Source organism: Eurypyga helias, unplaced genomic scaffold (assembly GCF_000690775.1).
Source record: "Eurypyga helias isolate BGI_N326 unplaced genomic scaffold, ASM69077v1 scaffold3101, whole genome shotgun sequence".
Taxonomy (NCBI): Eukaryota; Metazoa; Chordata; class Aves; order Eurypygiformes; family Eurypygidae; genus Eurypyga; species Eurypyga helias.
In genome coordinates this window covers 304-19,997 of record NW_010228736.1, presented here as the reverse complement: position 1 = coordinate 19,997, position 19,694 = coordinate 304, and the positions used below count along the sequence as shown (strand labels likewise).

Genomic DNA, 19,694 nt, shown 5'->3' with positions numbered 1-19,694 from the left:
CATCTCTATGTTGTTGAACTTGATTTGTGATACTAATTGTTAAGCTTAGTATCCTTCACTCAGCAATGGTGTTACTTCACATAAATAGCCCTCTCCATCAGGTAGCTTAGCTAACAATGTTTTAGGACAAATTATATATATGGTGGTGTCTAACTTCATTTGGTAACATTCAAATACCAACAAGACAATTAGGAAGGCCACTCTTTCAAGCGATGAATATAAGAACTGAGGAGAGTTTTTTGTATTAACTGATATCAGCTCCCACAAAAATGAAAGAACAAGTTAAATTTGCAAAGGTATTTATGTTACACAGCTAAGCTAACACATTAAATTAGAAATCAGAAGTTGTTGCATTTGGTTTCCCTCAAAACCAGTAACAAACCCCATGATGTCAAGTATTTCATTATTAAACCTGACCTTGCAGACTCCCTGGATCTTTGATTTCAAAAGAAGAGACTGCTGGATGAGAAAAAAAAAATTGAGAGTGTGCATTCAATTAACTGGGCACACACACAGAAAGGCACACCACCAAGCTAAGTTTGCCTTAGAGATACATTTACCCTCTCCAAAAACTAACAGCTATTTTGTTGAAAAAGTATTTTCAAGCTTTAGCCATTTGTTTTCAATTTTCTTCAAAGAAAATTTTTTTTTTTTTGCTATTACTATTACCAAGGATTTGGTTTTTTTGCGACACTGCTTTCTTTTTGACCTATGGCAAAATACATAAATGAAAGAGGATTTGCAAATACCTTCGTGCAAAAAACATACAGCAAATTTCAGCTTGAAAAAACAATGCTTTGGAAAGTTACAAACACACAAAAACAGGATTTCTAATAGAAACTTCCACAGGTGCTGAACCTCACATTTATCTTCTAGAAGTGATGAAAGTACAAGAAAGAGGTGTTTCTCAAAATACTTGACTACAGCAATATTCTGAATTGTTAAGTACAAGTCTAAAAATACAGTTTTCTTCTATATATAAAGCCCTCCAATAAGCTCAGAAGTCACCGTTTAATTAAGACAAGAGAAAAAGCCCATAAAACTTATGAGTAAGCATAAAGTAAGCAAGGAGGGTTTCAGGTGGTTAATTATATGCTCTGAACATGTTATGAAATATTAGACAGGTACACTAACTCTAAGGCAATATGTATTAACTAACAAAGTACCTAGTCTAGGAACCTGCAGCATGTAGTAAATAAAACCTAATAATAAAATAGTGTAATAAATAATATTCAGAGGCATATTAGGAAACAAAGTTACTGGGCAATTTTACATTTCTTTAAATATTTAAGCCAAAGATTTGAATCAGGCACTCTCAGCCACACAATAATAAAAAAAGAAAAAACTTCTTTTCAAAAGAACTTTGTTAGAGCTATGGCTTACTGAGTGAAATCACAATTGCTCTGCAGCCATCTTTACTAGAATCAAGTTTGGATTAGGAAAGGAAAGGAAAGTAGTGTTCTTCCACATCAAGCTCATGACTTGTAGCTGTGTGTGCAATACATCATAGAAGCATTCCAGGATCTACACATGTTCCTTGATTTCCAGCCTTTTATCTTCAACAGTCACCTAACACAGCATCAAAATAAACTACAGTAAACTTGGAAGCTCTGGTAGCATTCCTCTGCTTTATTGCCTTAAGGTGGCCCCCCAAACCCCTCAGCTTCCAAAGTAGCAACTCAGGCTTTCTGCAGCCTGGACATATCTTCACCACCGACACAACCCATGCCCTTTCCCAAACAGTAGCTCCTCTATTATCCACACAGAAAACTCCCTGTGGAAAAGGGAGGGGTACTTGTCAAGCTCCACCAGCTACAGGGAGGACCTGGGGACTTGCTAGAAGAGAGGCATCAACTGGCTTAATCTACTGTATGGGTATAGCTTGATTGCTGAAGGCAGATTCTGATATCTTCCTAAAACTATCCTACTGACTGGTCTATATTTTCCATGCTTCTACCCACTAGTTCTCATCTTTATCCTTATCAAGTGAAAAGAAAGATTGCTGGCAGCAAGTCTGACAAGTCCTCATGTCCCTCTAAATAACTGGAAGGGCAGACACTAACTACTATGGCAAGGACAGAACTGACAGGCCTGCACAAAAATCTTAAGATGTGACAGTCTGCATTTCATGTTGGAATATAAAGGGGGGGGTAAGAAATAACATCAGAGCAAGTTCTGGCAGCAGAGGGAACACATAAGCAGGGATAGAGAGGATCTGAAATAAGCTATGTATCCCAAAAGGCTTCAGGATGTTCCCAAGGCCATATTTGGAGCATCTGCAGCCATTATTAGGGGTTTTTAGCCTTTAAGAAATGCTATTGTTTTACAATATTACTAAAAGCCAAGTGCAGATGCAGATAAGATAGGAAACCTTTCCCAGGTGCTGAAAATCAGTCTGTGGTAGAACACTCTGCTACTGTATTTTAAAAAACAGAAGCTATGCAATTTCCCTTCCCTTCATACTTCCCACTCCACACATGTAAGCTAAAGTACGTAAATCAACCACTTCTCCTCCCACAAGAGTTGCCCTAACTCAGTTTCAGCTGAGGAGGAGAAAGCAAAACCACCAGTGTCTTTATGGTCCTGCTCCAAGCACCCTTTCACTTCAATCACCACATGATTACCCAAGAAAGAGCACCCCAGCTAAGCTGATGCACCTACTTCTCAAGTCACCTCCTGGACAATGGCAGCATTACCAGGAAAGTTCCCCAATATCTTAGCAGTCCCTCAAGCTGCATCGAAGCCTGATGGAAGGTATTTAATGAGGGCAGATTGACAATGGCCAGAGCCTGCCTTAGCTCTGCAGTGGAGATGGGTCAAGCTTCTGAAATTCTGTGCATAATACTAATTATTATAAATATAAGAAAACAAAAGTAGATATTCTGAAGATTTGAGAGGTATTTGTAGACTGAGACGCCATAAAATAACATCTACCAGCATTCAAAAAATGAAAGTTAAAATGCCCCAATGGCTTTCCGCAATGCTTGTGTCTTTGCTGTTTAAGCAAAAAGCAACACTAATACGTATTTCTCCAATTTTTATTAACCCTGAAGGATCAAACAGCAGGAGTCATATTAAACAGAATCAGGAGTGGAAAAATGCCATTTTGTTTTCAACAATACCACCAGGGATAATCAAAATATTCTCTAGTGTACATTTTCCTTTGACATTTAAGTACCTTAACTACCAATATTTTCACCACTTCTCAAGGGATACTATACCTAGCGTAGTAGGTCTCGCTCTACAAACACAACTGTCTTGGCCTCTGCTTTCCACTCTGGTTAGTTCCTCTTCATTATACCTGTCAGTTCTGGTCAGAAGGCCATGAATATCTGCTGGTGGACTGACTGATTTGCTTTGGGATGACTCTACAGCCAGACCCACAATCCATTCTGGACAAGGCTTCTTACACACATCTTCATATGGGTCAAGTTTGAACTTGCAGTCACACTGCTGTGTCTTATGTTCTCCACATCTTTTATCAGAAGCCATGACCTTCAACAGAAAGCTTGTCCTTCTGTTGTTTTCACAATCATTTTTTAGGTTTCGGATATTTCTGGTATTAGGTTTTAATGCACTGCATGACATTATAAATTCTAACTCCCAAACCATGAAAGACTGTGATTATGGAACCCTTTCAGTTACTGAGACACCTATTTTGAGACAAATGGAGAAAGAGCACAGAATATGAATTCTTTTATGACATAGTATTAGTCATGGCATTTGATACACGAAAAGAAAAAAAAAAAATCAAGTGACAATTTCACTCCTTCCCCTTCTTTCAGTGTTCCCAACACAGGGGGGAAAAAAGTATCTTGTTTCAAGGATTTGAAGTAAAGTCACAGTGGGGAGTCTGTCCTCAAGTTTCCTTCTTCCCACATGCTTCACCAGTGGGAGACAAAAATGCAAGCAATTAAAAATTGAAGCTGTCACATGTAAAGAGATTAATTTTCCTTGAAACCCACATGTCCTCTGCCTGAGATTTCCCCAAACATGCCTTGTCTTTTCCTTTGCAGAGACAATGCCAGGCTAACTGATCACTTAAGTAGAAACGAAATCATAGAAAGCAGCAGACAACACTTCACCCACTAAAACAAAGCGAGTTACCTCTCGTTTATTTCTCCTGGCAACTTTGAGAAATTCCATAAGGATCTGCAATTGGGCAGCATGGGACTCCTGTAACACAGTAAATAAGGACATGTAACTCTTCTACATACATTAAAAGAAACAAACATGCATTACATATACACAGAAATCCACATTTAGCACAGAAACCGCTTTCCTTTAGAGGCAAGGAAGAGAAAATAGCTTAAAGGTAGTTTTAAGAATGGTAGTTTTACTTTGCCTCGCAGGATTTAAGGCTTTGTTTGGCTCACGAAAGGTTTTTACATGAAGGCAGAAATCGCTGTAATAGCTCTTGTTTGTGCATTACTGAAGACTTACTAATAAGTTGAAATGCTTGTCAGTTCTTTTGGCTACTGCATTCAAAATTGTTTTTTGAATACAGGTTCCTCAGACTTTTCTTCTACCCGGAAAGACCATTAGCATCCACTTTGTGATTAACATACTAAAGCATGAAGTATTTATATAAAAACACCTCTCCCCAAAATTAAGATTTGTGTTTATGCAAAGAGATCACTGCTGCAGATCTCCCCAGAGCAGAAGAGAAAAAAAGTCACAGAAAGGGATGTTTTCATTTCATCAAATCTTTCCATAACAGGTCATTTACCTCAACCATTAGCTTAATGCTTTCATTGAAATTGGCAAAAAACTCAAAAGGGCAAGATAAGAGAAGCACAAGGGGAAAGAAAATTAAAGCCTATATTCCAGCATTAATACAGCCCTAATCCTATACCAGCATTCTCAGACTTATTTTCACAACCAACCAAAGTATTTACTAAAGGACTATGAACATACACTCAAGGACATAAGAGGACACACAGCACATTACTTTTCCTGTCCCATCTGCCTTTAAAGAGATGAGGATGCAAGACTACTACTTTTCTAAGATTTTCTTCTTCCTCATCCCTGAGACTATAATGAAAGCGAAGCCAAGCAGAACTAGAAAGGAAAACTTTTAAAGCTGTTCTTTAAGTGGCAGATGTTGAGGGTTTTTTTGGCTTTTTAAGGTTTAGTATCCTTAAAGGATATTCCTTCTCAGAAGTACCAATACACTCAATCCTGTGCCTTATTTTGTTTCAGATTTGTCATACACAAAAAAGCTTGGGAGGTAGAGGGAGAAGAGAGAGGTTTTACTCTAAAGTTAGAAACCATACTCCCAGCATATCTTCACTGAACCAACATTAAAAATAGTTATGAGTCCCCACACAATAAGATAACAGAACAGTTTTGCTAGTAGTCAGTAAACATTTTTGTATTACTTTCCTTCCACCAGAACCACAAGCTGTGTAAATATTGATGTAGTAAAAGTGATTAAGATAAGCCATTCCCAATACAGCTTTTCCTCACCTGTTTTAAAGCACCGTCAACATCCACCCTCCTACACGAGGTTCACTAGGCCAAATTTTGTAATCCAGTTTCATTTAGGTCTGGCTCTCATAACTGGAAAATGGTCACCCAATACCAACAGCATGCAATGGCCAAATACATGAGAACTATACCAAACCAACTACATTTCAGTTAAATCATAGGAACAGCTTGCTCTGTATTGTATAAACCTTCAAAGCAACCTCAAGACATCTGAAGTTTTCTTTCAAGCATTGAATGCTTAAAAAAATAATCTTCTGGGACAGCAGTCATTCAGGTTCTAGCAGTTCCAGTAGAAACTAAAAGGTGTTATTTTTTCACATGTTCATTGAGTTTATTCCTTAACCTATATTTTTGGACTTCATGCTTATTACCAAGATCTGGTATTTACTTCTGAAACAGTCCATTAGCAAACATACACATTTCTGTTTTGGTAGCCACTCTTAACCTTTTCCATTTATACAACCCTGCCAGCAGCAACACTGTAAGCATGTTATGGGTGTCACAGTTGAAATGTTAGTTTGCTACAAAGGTCAGCGAGATAGACAACGTTAACACCAAAACACAAGAGAATTCTGAGCAATTAATTCGACAACAGAATCTTACTTCAAGAAGATAAAAGCATGAAAAGAAAAAACTGCTAATGAGACAACAGTGTTCATTTAAATAAGACAAGAGAAACTTCTTACTGCTTCCAGCTGCTTCTTCTTTTGCACCAGCAGCTCCAGCATCAGGTTGACATTGGCCAAGTCAAGATTGTCTTGATCAGTTCCCAACAAATCTTGAATTATCTGCCACCTATGGCCATTCTAGAAAGAAAATGAGATGTTGCATGTACAGTGAGTTCAAGCTATCCAGGGCTATATCCAGCAACAGATACTAAAAACAACACTGCAGTATTTCAACCCTTTGTAAAAATTTCAAAACAATTTTCAGGAATCAGAATTCCCAGTTCTCCTACACATACAGGATATAGCTCTTCTGTCCTACTGTGTAACTGCTTATCTTATTTGGAAGATATTTGCGCTTTGTGAGGGCATAGCTGCTGCTAGGAAGAGATTATTTCACAGCCACAATTTTATTTGATTTGTGCCCTAGTTTGAGAACATTTCTAAGAGGAGAAAGAAACAAAACCCTATGTTTATCCAAGCTCAGTTGCATTCCATCTATTCGAAATACTGTTAAGTGGTAATACCTTTTAATTTTTTTAACCAAGTGATAGGTAAAACCCTCATGCTAAATTCAAATGGAAGAAGGTAGTAGCAGCTTATTTTGTCTATTCTCACCTCCCACACTCCTCCTCTTAAGAGTATTTTCATGGAAATGTGGGAGCAGAGAAAAAGATGGAGCTCATCAGGGTGATCATTTCATTCAACCTATTAAAGCTGAGGACTCCTCAGAAAGCCAGTAGCCCATTCTTCCATATGGGTTGTTTACTTTACTCATTGCCAGTAAAAAGTACAAAACACACACACACCCCTCATCTTTTAGTACAGGAAAACCTGAATAAGTAGTTAATGCTAACACAGCCTTACATTAAAAAGCCTCAGGAACCAAAAGAACCAGCTGAAAGGTCTTTAGTACTTCTAAAACAAAGCTGGATTAAGAAAGTGTGCCCTATAAGATTTATGACACTAGCTCAAGATACTTAAATTTTGTAGAACTAGAAACACCACCCAGTCTAAACCACACATTTTCTAAGAGGTTGCAGCCTATTTGTATTGGCTAGATTAAGGAAAAAAAAAATGTAACATCCATATAGAACACACAACTTGAGGTAAAAACTCAATTTCAATCTGGAACAATTGGAAAAAAATACAATTTTTAAGCAAGCCAACAAGATTTGAAACAAATCTTAAACATACTAATGCACTAGTTAAATGTACTCCTGCTAAACTAACTCAGAAAGCTTTGGAGATGCCTTAACATGATTTCTTAATGAAATAAATCCATGAGCAAGAAACAGTGTGTTTGCTGCAATTCGTTTTGAATGAATTCACTTAGTACCAGAAATAATACAATAAGGAGAACAGGCACATTAAGGATCTGGCCAGACTCTCTGTTGTGCCCAGCCACAAGAAAACAGGTACAAACTGGAATACAAGAAATTCCATCTCAACATGAAGAAAGAACTTCCTCACTTTAAGTGCTGCAGAGCATTTGAACAGGCTGCCCAGAGAGGTTGTGGAGTCTCCTTTGGAGATATTCAAAACTCACCTGGATGTATTCCCATCCAACCTGCTTTGGCAGGAGGATTGGACTAGATGATCTCCAAAGGTCACTTCCAACCACTGCTGTATTCTGTGATTCTGGTACAACAGCAAGGTTTCTCCTTTTTAGAAATGTTGGTATTTATTTGCGGCCAAAAGGTAGACACAACACTAGTTTGGGCATGAAGTCATGGTAGATTTCCACTTACTGGTAGCTGACAGCCATGGTTTTTAAAAGGTATGCTATGACAAAGAGTAGAATCAATTTCCAAGAAGTTGCTGTACATGCCTTCAGGTCAATTGTGTGCATTTTAAACCAGATATGGTTTATGCATATTTTATACTGAATATTGTACATACATATTTATACTGAATATAAAAGCTTACTGTGAGTAAACCAATGAATCGTTAAAGCCTGCTCTTTTCTAAAGCATAAAACTGCTTAAAGCACTATTTTCTGCAATGCAGGCCCTAAATTAGTACCACTTCAATAAAGGTTTTTTTTTAACTGACAAAAACAGGGGCTCTATTTTTAATATTACTTTGCAACCTTATTTATGAATTAACAGAAGCCTAGGAAGGAAGCCAGACATAGCAAGACAAATACGCAAGTTTCCTGGTTAATGTCATATATTCTTTTTGATCCGAATGCATAAGAGCATTCACTGCTGCTCCACAGGGGTTTTCATGAACTGAAAACACAGATCATGCTCCGATTCTGTGAGATGAAGTGAGTCTAGAGGATATCCAGGCAGTTTTATCTGTGAATAGAGCCAGAACACTAGTACTCAAACACATCCTTCTCCCTCTTGTGGTTGGTATCAACTTTCCTCCAATTTCTCTGTAGAACACAGCTTCTTGCACGTGATCAGACAAGCCCGTGGCACTTCTAATCATCCTTTACTCTTATTGTAGCTGTTATTTCCAACACTGAATGAAAATTACCTTTAAACAAGTGTGCTTCCACGGGTAGTTTCCCAGGTTATGTGCAACACATCACCTGACACTCAGCTATGCTAATACACCTTGCCTCTACACATATATTGTTGTCAGGAAGAACAAGAGTCAACAAGGTGGAAGGGATCCAGTGCCACTGACATTGGTATTAACCCCTCATAAAGCAAGTTAAAGCATCAGCTCAACAGTATAATGTGTTCCAAATTAAGCCACCTAACGACACAATTGCAATAGAGAACCATCAAATAAATATGAAGAAAGTTGGAACATACGGTGCTACTCACTGAATGGTCCAGTTTGAGTCTCTTCTCCTCACATCTCTGCTTCTGTTTAAGAATAAGTTCATTGACTAGGAAAAAAAAAAACCCAAAACAAACAAACAGGATCTCAGAAATTTAAAAGTTCACAAAAAAATATGAAAGATTCTAACTCAATACTTTTACTTCAATTAACTCCACAGTAATTAAAAGAGTAGATGTCTCCTTTTTTCCCCCCTCACCAATTTATTCCTTGACTTTTTCTGTAAAGCATATAAAGATTTTTTTAAAAGAATCAAACAATACAATGCCTACACATTGCCCAAATTGCTGCAGTTCCTTTTTGCTAAGCACCCATGGTTATTTGACCAAGTTTTTCAACTCCAAGACAGAAGTATATCACAGAAGAGTATGAGGGAGATAAAACATTAACTGATTTTCTACAGGCTGAAAACAAGCACAGCTAAACAGAACATTTTTTTCCTTTAATCACTGTGTGCATTTTTAAAGACATTTTTGCTACAGATTAACTTCAGACCAATTTAGCAAGTGGTGGAAAGACAGAAGGATAACCTCAACCCTGTGCACAACACATTTACAAGCTCTTCTCACGTGTTATTTCCCCCCTCCAGTACAGATCTCATCCCCCTGAATGTACATGTATGAAAGCAAGACAGTACGGCCTAACACATCCCCCAAGACCTACCTCAGCACCACCTTCGGCACAACACGCTTGGGTCTAAATCAGGATGCCCCTTCCTGAAGTATTCCTTGGCTACTGTGGCTTTTAATCTATTTACTATTAAATGGATATCCCAAGCACACAAAAACAAGATTTAATTTTGATATTTCACACTTCAACCTGTTTCCTTTGATCTTCCCTCTCCATAACAAAGTTTTAAACTATTTACCAGTTAGTAACATTTCCCCCTCTGCTTAAGAAGCAATTGATGAGGACTGCATATATGCATGTGTATCAATTTTATCTGTATCCAATTTACACATAGCACATGGATCTCACCACAGTAGCCAAACCAGTACAATATGTAATTCAGCCTCCCCCTTCAGTGTCCACGCTTTGTAAACAGAGCATGTTCTTGATTATTAGACAGAAAACAGCACAAGAAAACAAATGTAAATAGAGATTCAAATCTCTAGTCATCAGACAAAATCTTCATTTTGCTTTTCTTAGTACACAAACATCAGCAAGTCAGTCTCACTGCTGTAACCCAGCATACAGAACTGCTGGACACAGTGCAGTATCAACCATTTACACTATTAATCACTTTTTTTATAAAAGCCACAGTTGACCAAAGGGCTGATGTTTGGATTTTATTTTCAATATCGAGAATCTGTGAAGTCATCTTATAAATAACAAGTGCCTGCCTTCTTTAACTGTTTCTCATGCAATCAAGCCTAGAGGCTCACCTAAGAAGTTGGGATAAAGATGATCTATGTTGTCCACAACATAGTTGCATTTGGGACACCTGTTGTTATCCTCCAAGCTCTGGTGAATACATTTATAGCTGTTTAAGAACAAAATACAAAAAACAGAACAAGTGAGCAAACATGAAGGAACATAAGGAAAATAGTATCCACCTTAGATAATGTACTCTATTTGTGTTGCTAACTAACAGCGCATTGCCAAGATCCTACAGTGGAGTCAGAACATTCCAATATTAACTCAGAGCATGCTGCAGCAGAAAGATGGCAAAGTTTCTTGGCAAGAATTACAAAAGGTATTTCAGCACTTCACTTATTTCCCCAAGGACTGTGGCAGTGTGGATGCTTCAGCCATGCTTTCATCTCTAATTCATGCCTCCCCTTCCAAGAGTAGAGCTAACAGACTGTATTATTCAAAACCAACTCTTCTAGATTAGCCAAATACTTAGCAAGCAACATTAAAAGCAACTACACATTAGAAAAATTGGTGAAGGTGTTTCCCTATATGCTCAATTACTCACATTTCCCCCAGCCCTGGCTGTTTTTCTCACCAGAACGCAACTTCAGAGGTGCTCTCTGTTGAGCTGTTAGCTATTTGAGGGACAGTGTAAACTACAACATCTGCACTTTAGCATCACGTTTAAGCATCTCAAAAAGTACCTAGCTTGATGTCAAGTGCTGGTAGATGCATGTGATAACTTTTAAAAAGTCCAAGATGAGAAGTATTCAACTATCTTCAGTTAGGAAGAACTGAGCAATGTTACAAAGCATAGGGATCAAGTGTTACCACAGAGGGCACAAAATCAGCTGTTATCTGTTGCAGGTCAGTTAACTGAATCTGCTGTTTAAGGAAGGGGGAGGCCTACAAGGAAGCTGGGGGGAGACAATTTTTACAAGGGCCTGTAGTGACAGTACAAGGGGTAATGGTTTTAAATTCAAAGTGGTGAGCTTTAGACTAGGTATCAGGAAAAAGTTCTTCTCTGAGAGGGTGGTGAAGCACTGTAACAAGTTGCCCAGAGAAGCTGTGGATGCCCCATCCCTGGAAGTGTTCAAGGCCAGGCTGGATGAGGCTTGGAGCAACCTGGTCTAGTGGAAGGTGTCCCTGCCCATGGCAGGGGGGGTGGGACTAGATGGGCTTTTAGGGCCCTTCCATAGAATCACAAAATGGTTTGGGTTGAAGTGCTGCATGCTACTAAAATACTAGCACTTGTAAAAGGTAAGCGATTTAAACAGACACCGCAAAAGTATAAAGCATACAGAACATTAAAATAACAGGGTTCCACATTTATTCCAATCCCTAGTTGAGAGCAGGAGCAGCAGAGTTCCACACCTGCCCCTCAAGGGTTCTTGTACTTCACAAAACATTTGCTCCTCGTGACAGCCAGAGATAACACACTGAAATACCTTGGCCAATTCAACACAACAAACAAGCCTGAAGCATATCCTCTCTCAAAAAGTTCAAGAGAACTGCAACAGACAATGTGCAAGCCACTTCAAACTGTACACAGCCTTGCACAAAAGGCAAGGAGGTCCTACCAGCGCTCACTCCCATGAACCTCTGCAGAGGTGGGACCCACTGCTTTGGGTGGCAAGAGACACCCTCCATTTCCCACAGAGATAAGCTGACAAACCCTTCTGACCCTGGGCACTGGATGCTACCAGCAGCTTATGACCATTTTATTTCTTTAGAGGAAATACTGTGCCATAACTTTTGTTTTAAACAACAAAATAACTTTTTTACTCTACCTGGTAGCCATCGTTTAGAATTTCATTTCAAACTCTTTCTTCAGAAGACAGAAAAGTAACAATACCTCAGACGGGAAGGTATTCACAGCAAAATCAGTTCACACACGCTGCAGAAGACAGACATTTTACGCAATACAAAAAAGCTTACCAGAAGCTGTGTCCACATTTCGTCATGTAGGCTTCTTCAATCATATCAAAACAGATGGGGCTGAAAACAAAACAGAAAAACAAACAAAAAAATCACAAACATGTCTTATATTAAGAAAAAGGAATTAAAGTAGTATTAATTCAAAGCAGCCACCTAATCATGCTTAGGTGGTATTTTCTATTTGTAAAACAAAAGAGCACACACAAGTGCAACAGCAACCAGGCAGTGTAAAGATCAAAAGGGCAATCAACAGTTCTGTGAACTCAGAATGATACTGCAGTTTGAGACAATTAGAAACCAGGTAAGGATTCACTGTTCAAGCTTTCAACAGCTGCAAACCAGCTAAACAAGCCAGAGTACCTTCAACAAGCAAGGCTGCTGAAGAACCTTCTAACCATTTGTACGAGGTCTCATACAAAGTGTAAAAAACCCTGGTTTTTACATGAACAGACATAAGATATTTATAAATGACACCAAAATTTGTTTATCCTTCCTTTTTTTCAGCCACCAGCTATCTCTAATGTTTAAAAAAACAATACAAAGAGGCAGAGCAGCACAGATAGTAATAATGTTATGAGAACAAGAATTAAGACGCAAGAGGAGAAGGTGCCAATGAGGGGGTGTGCCTGCAGGGCAGTGCCAAGCAGCAGGGCTGAGGCTGAAGTGCAGAATGAAGGTACTGTGCAACCAAAAGAGAGACCCAACAGTCAAGCAGTGTTACAAAGTCAGAGAACACAGGAAAGGTAGAATACGGGAATGTTCATAAGGAAGACAGAGGAGCTTTAGTTTTTTCTAATACTAGTTAGTGACCAAAGCACAACCAGCTCTGAGAGGGATCACCACAGACCAAGCAGGCAGCTGAAGAGAAGGATGTGCAAGCAAACAGTGCTCCACAGGAACCTGAGCAAGACAAGAGACACAGGAATTCAGTGAGAGAGGTAATGAAGAAATCTGTCTCATCAAGTGGCCGTGCTATGTCTGAAAGGAAAATGAAACAAATGAAAGCAGAGGACCTTTCTTCCAATGATTCCTATGGCTGCTATTCCTGATAGCTAGTAAGATAGCAGGTCTTGGCCAACTATCTAGTGAGGTGCTGTGGAGAGCGACTTCAAAATTCTCCACATAACACAGGTATCAGCTGCCTCACAAGCTTCACCTTGCAAGCCTTTCAAGAGATCCAAATCCTCTCACTCCCACAAGTCCACACCAATCTCAGCTCAGAGAGGTTTTCACAGGCATTTGTTTTCTTCAGAAACAGCCTCCTCCCACCTTCTGCCAACAAGGCAGTTCCCACAGAATAAGCTGTTAATAAACTGTTAACAACTTCTTAAGAGCATGAATCTTTTTGAATCCAAGATCAAACCCCCAGGTCCTAGACAAAAATAAGCAATGCTTGGTTGAGCAGGGAGGGAAGCACCTCAATTTCTCCTCTCCTACAGAAATCATTCCCCATCTCTCTCATCCATTTTAGAGGATACTAACATTTGTTACCCCTTTAGGCATTTAAAAATAGGAAGGAGGAAACATGTCTTAAATAGGCACTTGGTTTTCAAGCCCTTCAAGGGGAAGTTGTAGCCCCTGACAATGCAATCCTGTGCTGGTTTTGGCTGGGATAAGAGCTAATTTTCCTCACAGTACGAGGCTGTTCTGACTTTGCTCTGAGGAGAATGTTGATAATATCCTCATACTAAAAACATCAGTGTATGTGTTTTGGATTTGTACTGAGAAGAATATTGACAACATGCTAATGTTTTTAGCTGTTGCCAAGCAATGTTTACATTAAGCCAAGGACTTTTAAGTTTCTCATAACGTGACTGTGCTCTGTTCACCCAAACTGACCAAAAGGATATTACATTCCACAAAACATCATGCTCAGTATATAAGCTAAGGAAGTGGGATGGGGTTCTGGCTCTCAAGCTCTGGCCTGTACTCTCTGGTTCTCACTGCTCAGGAACTGGCTGGGCATTGGTTGGCAGGTGGTAAGCAGTTGTACCATTTGGTTTCTTTCCATAATTTTCATCACATATTAGTAGTAGTATTTTCATTACCTATTATTAGTTAATATTATTGTTATTTGTATTATTAGTGTCATTATTTTACTTAATTTATTTTCAATTATTAAACAGTTCTTAGTCTCAAACCATAAGTTTTCTTGCCTTTTCCTCTGATTCTCTTCTCCATCCCAATGGGGTAGAGAGGTGAACGAATGCCTGTGGTGCTTAGTTGCTGGATGGAATTAAACTACAACAAATCCACCTCCAAATGACCAAAGTGGAAAACATGGATGCCTTGAAAGGTTTGTCCAACCTCACATACAAACCAGGTTGTCTTCTACTGGAAGGTGTCCCTGCCCATGGATGGAAGGTTGGAACTAGATGAACTTTAAGGTCTCTTCCAACCCAAACCATTCTATGATTCTATGATGAAATATTCCAACAAATCATCTGTATAAGCACAAAGGCAAATGAATCAAACTAAAATGCTACTCTGAACCAACTAAGCCACCAATTCTGTTCCTCAAAAGATACCTCAAAAATAATTAATATCTACCTGTCCCTCTTCCACCCTGAGAGACCCTTTCTGCACATCATTTGCCTTGAGTGGCACCAACTTCAGGAGTTAAAGTCATTGTGCTCAAGTTAGAAGTTATTTAGTTTCAGGCACTGTTATTTTAGGCACTGTTTAATCAGAATAAGTGTTGGCTAAGTTTGGTCATCAAGCGTGGACTAATAACAGAATTAGCCATCTTTGTATTCTATTAGCTGGCTTTTAAAAAAAGAAAATCAAAAACTTATGGTTATATCAGTGCCTGAGGCTGGTTTCTCCCCACTGGTGATGAACCACTTAACTATTTCACCTTCCTCTAGTCATGCTGTACAACATAGTCCCACCTCTGTATAGTGCTTAAAAACTGCTATTCCCCACAAGGCCAGATGTGTATGCTCCTAATGCCCTGCCTCTAAAAAGCATGGCAATCAACAAGGCTGTAATACTCCTCTGTCTGCAATAGGTCATCACAAATTACAGCTAAAAGAGAAAGATTACTTCCTAACATGACAATCACCCAAGACCACAGTTCCCAAACTTTCTTCTTCCTACCAGTCTGACTGGAGAAATAACAGAGACAAAATAGTTGAGAAAAAGCAATCACAGCCAACAGACATAGCTATTCAGTACCAGGGTCATCGTTAACAGAGCCTGAAGTTTCCATTAAGAACTGTTTCCCATGAAATGCTCACTGATTTACAAGTAGAAAGAAGATTGATGTCTTTTAATACTTACCAAAGCCAAGCTGGCTCTAACACATGAAAGTTGCTATGCACCAGTTGGTTTAAGTTAATCTAACACAGGTGGAAGGTTAAGAAAGTAGGAGTGATGGGGACTTCGAGACATACTACAACTTGCAGCATACACTGAAGCTGAGAAGCACAGGAGTAGTGAAACTAAGGCTTCTCTGCACACGACTGCTCTTACTTATTGTCTTAAGCAGCAAAGCCAGGTAAAAAGGATGCAAACTACTTCGGTAAGCCAAAAATGTCACTGTTCTTCACCAATTACTGGTGCCTTAGTTATTTATAAGACACAAAGGCTTACCATTCTTTCTCTGTGGGATAGACCTCAAAACATTTTTTAAAACCATTTTAACCAAGTTAATACCTCTAAGTTTTGCCAGCTATTTTCAAGACACCTCTCAAGAATGCTACTGTAACCCTACTGCTACTTAAACACCTTGCTGAAGTGGTCACTACAGCATTTAAACACATTCAAGTTTCCTTCTGCTCCACAGCAAACAAGACCCATAACAGTTTCTCCCTCCTATTCTGCTCCCCTTTGACCTAAGCAGGCAGCAGAACTTGCTGTCCGCTCTGTCCTTCACTCAGAACATGGCCAGGCTGAAGAGCACTTGCCATTACTGTCTACTCAGTATAAAGCTCCAATATAACAACAGATTATAAAACCATCATTGTATGTGGTATGTAAACAGCTTGTTTTTAGATTGTGACCTCCAGGGTCAACTTGCAGTATTCCTTACTAAAGTGGTTTGCCAGATCACAAAGACGTGAACAATTATACCCAGCCCATACCTGGCATTAACTGGTAATCTCCCAAGGAAAGAACTGTTTTAAAAAGAACCCATGAGCCTGCAAGTCCACTTTTAAACATGGCACTATGCTGGTTCCAGGCAAGAATGAGCTCCTTTACTACACAGTGCTGTTGGCTGGCCCAGAGTGGCAGGGAGAGTGTTTCATTCCATGGTACTCCAGCTCAACGCACATGCCTTGTTCTGAGGCAGGAAATGGCCTGGGGGGTCATTAAGACTTTTGCTAGCTGACAGCTGTGTCATTAGCTCCCTTGTTAGCAGTTGGGCAGGTTCTTCTGTCAGTGGGTTGGGGGATCCACTAGTTTTCTCCCTGCGCTGGGGCTCTCAGGCCTGGACTGCTCACTGCTCTGGGACCTAGCTGTGTGTTGGTCAGCACGTGGTGAACTATTTTATCATATGTTCTATTATTTTAAATACCTAGTAGCAGTAGTAGTATTGTTAGTATCACTATACTTTTAATTTATATCATTAAATAGTTCTTAATTTTATGAGCTTTCCTTGTCTCTTCCTCCAACTCTCCTCCTGTACCAGGGTAGGGGGGAGGTGTGGAAGGAGGTGAGCAAGTGGCAGTGTGGTACTTAATTGCTAGATAAGGCTAAACCATGACAGCACACAGCTCCTCCCACACCTGAATTTGTTGGGTGTACCTCTCCAGGTCAGTATCAACACCCTCTCTTCTGTATGTACTTAGCTCTGTGAAGGCTCAGAAACAAGAACTAGTATGAAGCAGCCACTGAAGACAGTCTTTGGTAAGATCCCCTCTATCCAAGGAGCAAAGGCAGTAACTGGTTTTAAAGAGGTTTAGTCAACCACTAATTGGGAAGGCTAATGTTAGGCCTGGGAAAACTGTAAGCAATTACATTGCCGGGCAGGAGCAAATCCTCTAACCAGAGGAGTCCCTTTCAGATGCTCTCCAGGCAAGTGGAAAGAAGCCTGGCTACAGAAAGAGCAAAAACTACCTTTAAATTCTATACCCTGCACTAAGAGAAAGAAAAAGTTTCCCCTGTTATAATAAAGCTGTCCAGTAAGTCAGGCCTACTTGCTTTCCTGAACAGTTACACATTTCCAGAGAGGCACTGATGCATACCACAAACAGTACACACTTCCTACACACATTTCAAAACTCAGACCAGCAACCTATGCCAACATTTATGTTAAAGCCTAGTCCTTGCATTGCTGAGACAGCACTTTCAGAAGACACACAGGGAAGTTGCACACATTAACACTATTTATGGGATTTCCACTTGCAACTTGATGTTCAATTTTTTTTTTCCCACCTTCAGTCTAGTACAGGCAGAATCTAGTAGAGTTTACAGCAAATCACAGCCCATGTTCAGAAAAATTGTCAAATGTTCCCTGCAGCTGGCATTATCTTGAAAGCATCCTTACAGGATAAAAAAAAGCAGCAGCATATGGAAAACTTAGCTTCTCACACTGAGATATCCAAAGCTTGTTTAAATCAATTATATAAATCTGTACACACACACCTGTCTTCTTGGATATTGCTCAAAATTCCAGGGTTGCCCAGTTGAGTTTATTTCTGTACTGCTTAACTGTATTGCCAACTCAAAAAAAAAGGAATACTATAATTTGAAGCTAGTGTTAAGAAGCAATACCAAGGCCTACAGCCCACAGAAATACACAGCAGTGAAGAACCCAAGTAAGTTAAATATAATCATTGTCTGCTCTTAAAGCTTCTGATCTGCACTCCAGTGTGCCCAGTGTGGCTCTTGTCTCTTCTTGTCCACTTTTTCTTGGTAGTTACATTTTTCCCTGATTACTATACAGTTTTCTTTTTCCTCTCACTTGTTCAGCCAGCATCACTCCTCAGCAAGGAGAAAACAGCTAATTACACATTCTCCCTGAAGCATGCACAGTACTTACCTGCAGAAAAAAAAAAGAACCAAGAAACTCAGCTTTTTGAGCCTTCTTAGAATACTTCAACTGACCTACAAACTTGTTATGGGTGTAATTTCCCTTCAAACACTGTCATTTCTATGACAACAAAATGGGAAACGTCAGCTGACTAGAAAGGGATGGGGAGTGATGGTTGCAGACCACTACTGCCAGAGTATAACCGTAGACGGAACAGAAGGGCACAAGCATTTGCAACCACATTATCCCCCGTGACCAGAAAAACCCATAGTAACACAGCCATCTCCCACACCAAGTGCCCTTAAATCCACCTAACATGGCCTAGAGCCTTCAGCCAGAGCAGGACATCAGCTGATTACAGCTATCCTCTCATCCCAATTCTGCTACTGAGCTGTGCTGGGTTTAGTCACTACCACTACTTACTCCTTCTGCCACTAACTTCTTAGCAGCTTCAGGTTGTCACTTTAGTAGCAAGGATATTTCTTATCTACTCTTCCAGACAGTTTACAAAGCTGTAAAATCAAGCCTACAGGTTTCTGAGACAATGCCTGTCCCGTGGAGATGCCAAACATCCAACCCTCACCTGTAAGTCAGAGCTGTCAGACAGTGTCATCTTGGAAGCTGTGGCCCATTTATCTTCCTGTTTCGTTTTGGTTTTAAACTGGTTCTTTTCAATAGATGACTTCCCTACAAGTCCAGCTTTTTTTTCAGTATCTCTTCAATGTTTGCCTCTCTCAGATGCAAACATTTACTCCTACTTTCTGTTCTCACATTTTACTACATCTGATCAGCTATAAGAATCAAACCTACTCTTTATATTAGGAGGTTTGAAAACCATTAGCAATAGGGTTTCTTTAAAACTGCAAGTTACCAATAGTTCTCAAACCACACACAAATCACAGTGGGCCTTAGCCTACCACTTCTGCTGAAAGGTTATTTCCAGCTACGAGATGCAGCTTTGGCTCAATGTCAGAAAGCCAGCATCTGAACATCTTCAAGAAAAACCTTTATCCCATCATCACAGATATTTCCCACTCATCTGGTTTCACGTGTTAGGCTCACACAAACGTTACGTTGCTTTCTCAAGCTAGCCAGTGTTTCCCTGCAACAGATGCAAACACACGCCAGCTTTGCTGGATCTATCACCACCACGAGACCCCGCAGATCCCCATCCACAGGAGCACAAAATCCTCTGCTGGCTCCGGAGGTCAGAGCGGGGCAGCGCGAGGGCTATGGCGCGGTCATCTCACACCCCGCAGGCCACAGCCCCCCCCGGGAGAACTGGGCAGTTGCTTGCCATGTCAACACGTTGTGAGGAAACACCTCGGGTTGTGGGTCCTTTCCGGGAAGTTGGGCTCCTCCGAAGCGTACCCAAGGAGGAACCTGCTGGGAATAACCTGATTTTGCTTAAAAACAGAGGGGGTGAAAGGAACGCTGCTACACGGGCCAGAAAGCAAGCAGACAGCCAC

The 19,694-nt window shown here is 39.9% G+C and overlaps 1 protein-coding gene across 1 annotated transcript in view; it reads right to left on the bottom strand.

Annotated features, from left to right (window-relative positions):
* The window catches only part of LOC104515922 (E3 ubiquitin-protein ligase RFWD2-like), a gene marked incomplete at its 5' end in the record, with an annotated part of 57,653 nt that overhangs the window by 37,662 nt on the left and 297 nt on the right, over positions 1-19,694 (bottom strand). Inside the window, 5 exons of the mRNA XM_010160093.1 lie at positions 4,108-4,176; positions 6,177-6,296; positions 8,939-9,003; positions 10,340-10,437; positions 12,249-12,308. Coding sequence (XP_010158395.1) covers positions 4,108-4,176; positions 6,177-6,296; positions 8,939-9,003; positions 10,340-10,437; positions 12,249-12,308 — 412 coding nt within the window. The remainder of the gene's footprint in view (positions 1-4,107; positions 4,177-6,176; positions 6,297-8,938; positions 9,004-10,339; positions 10,438-12,248; positions 12,309-19,694) is intronic.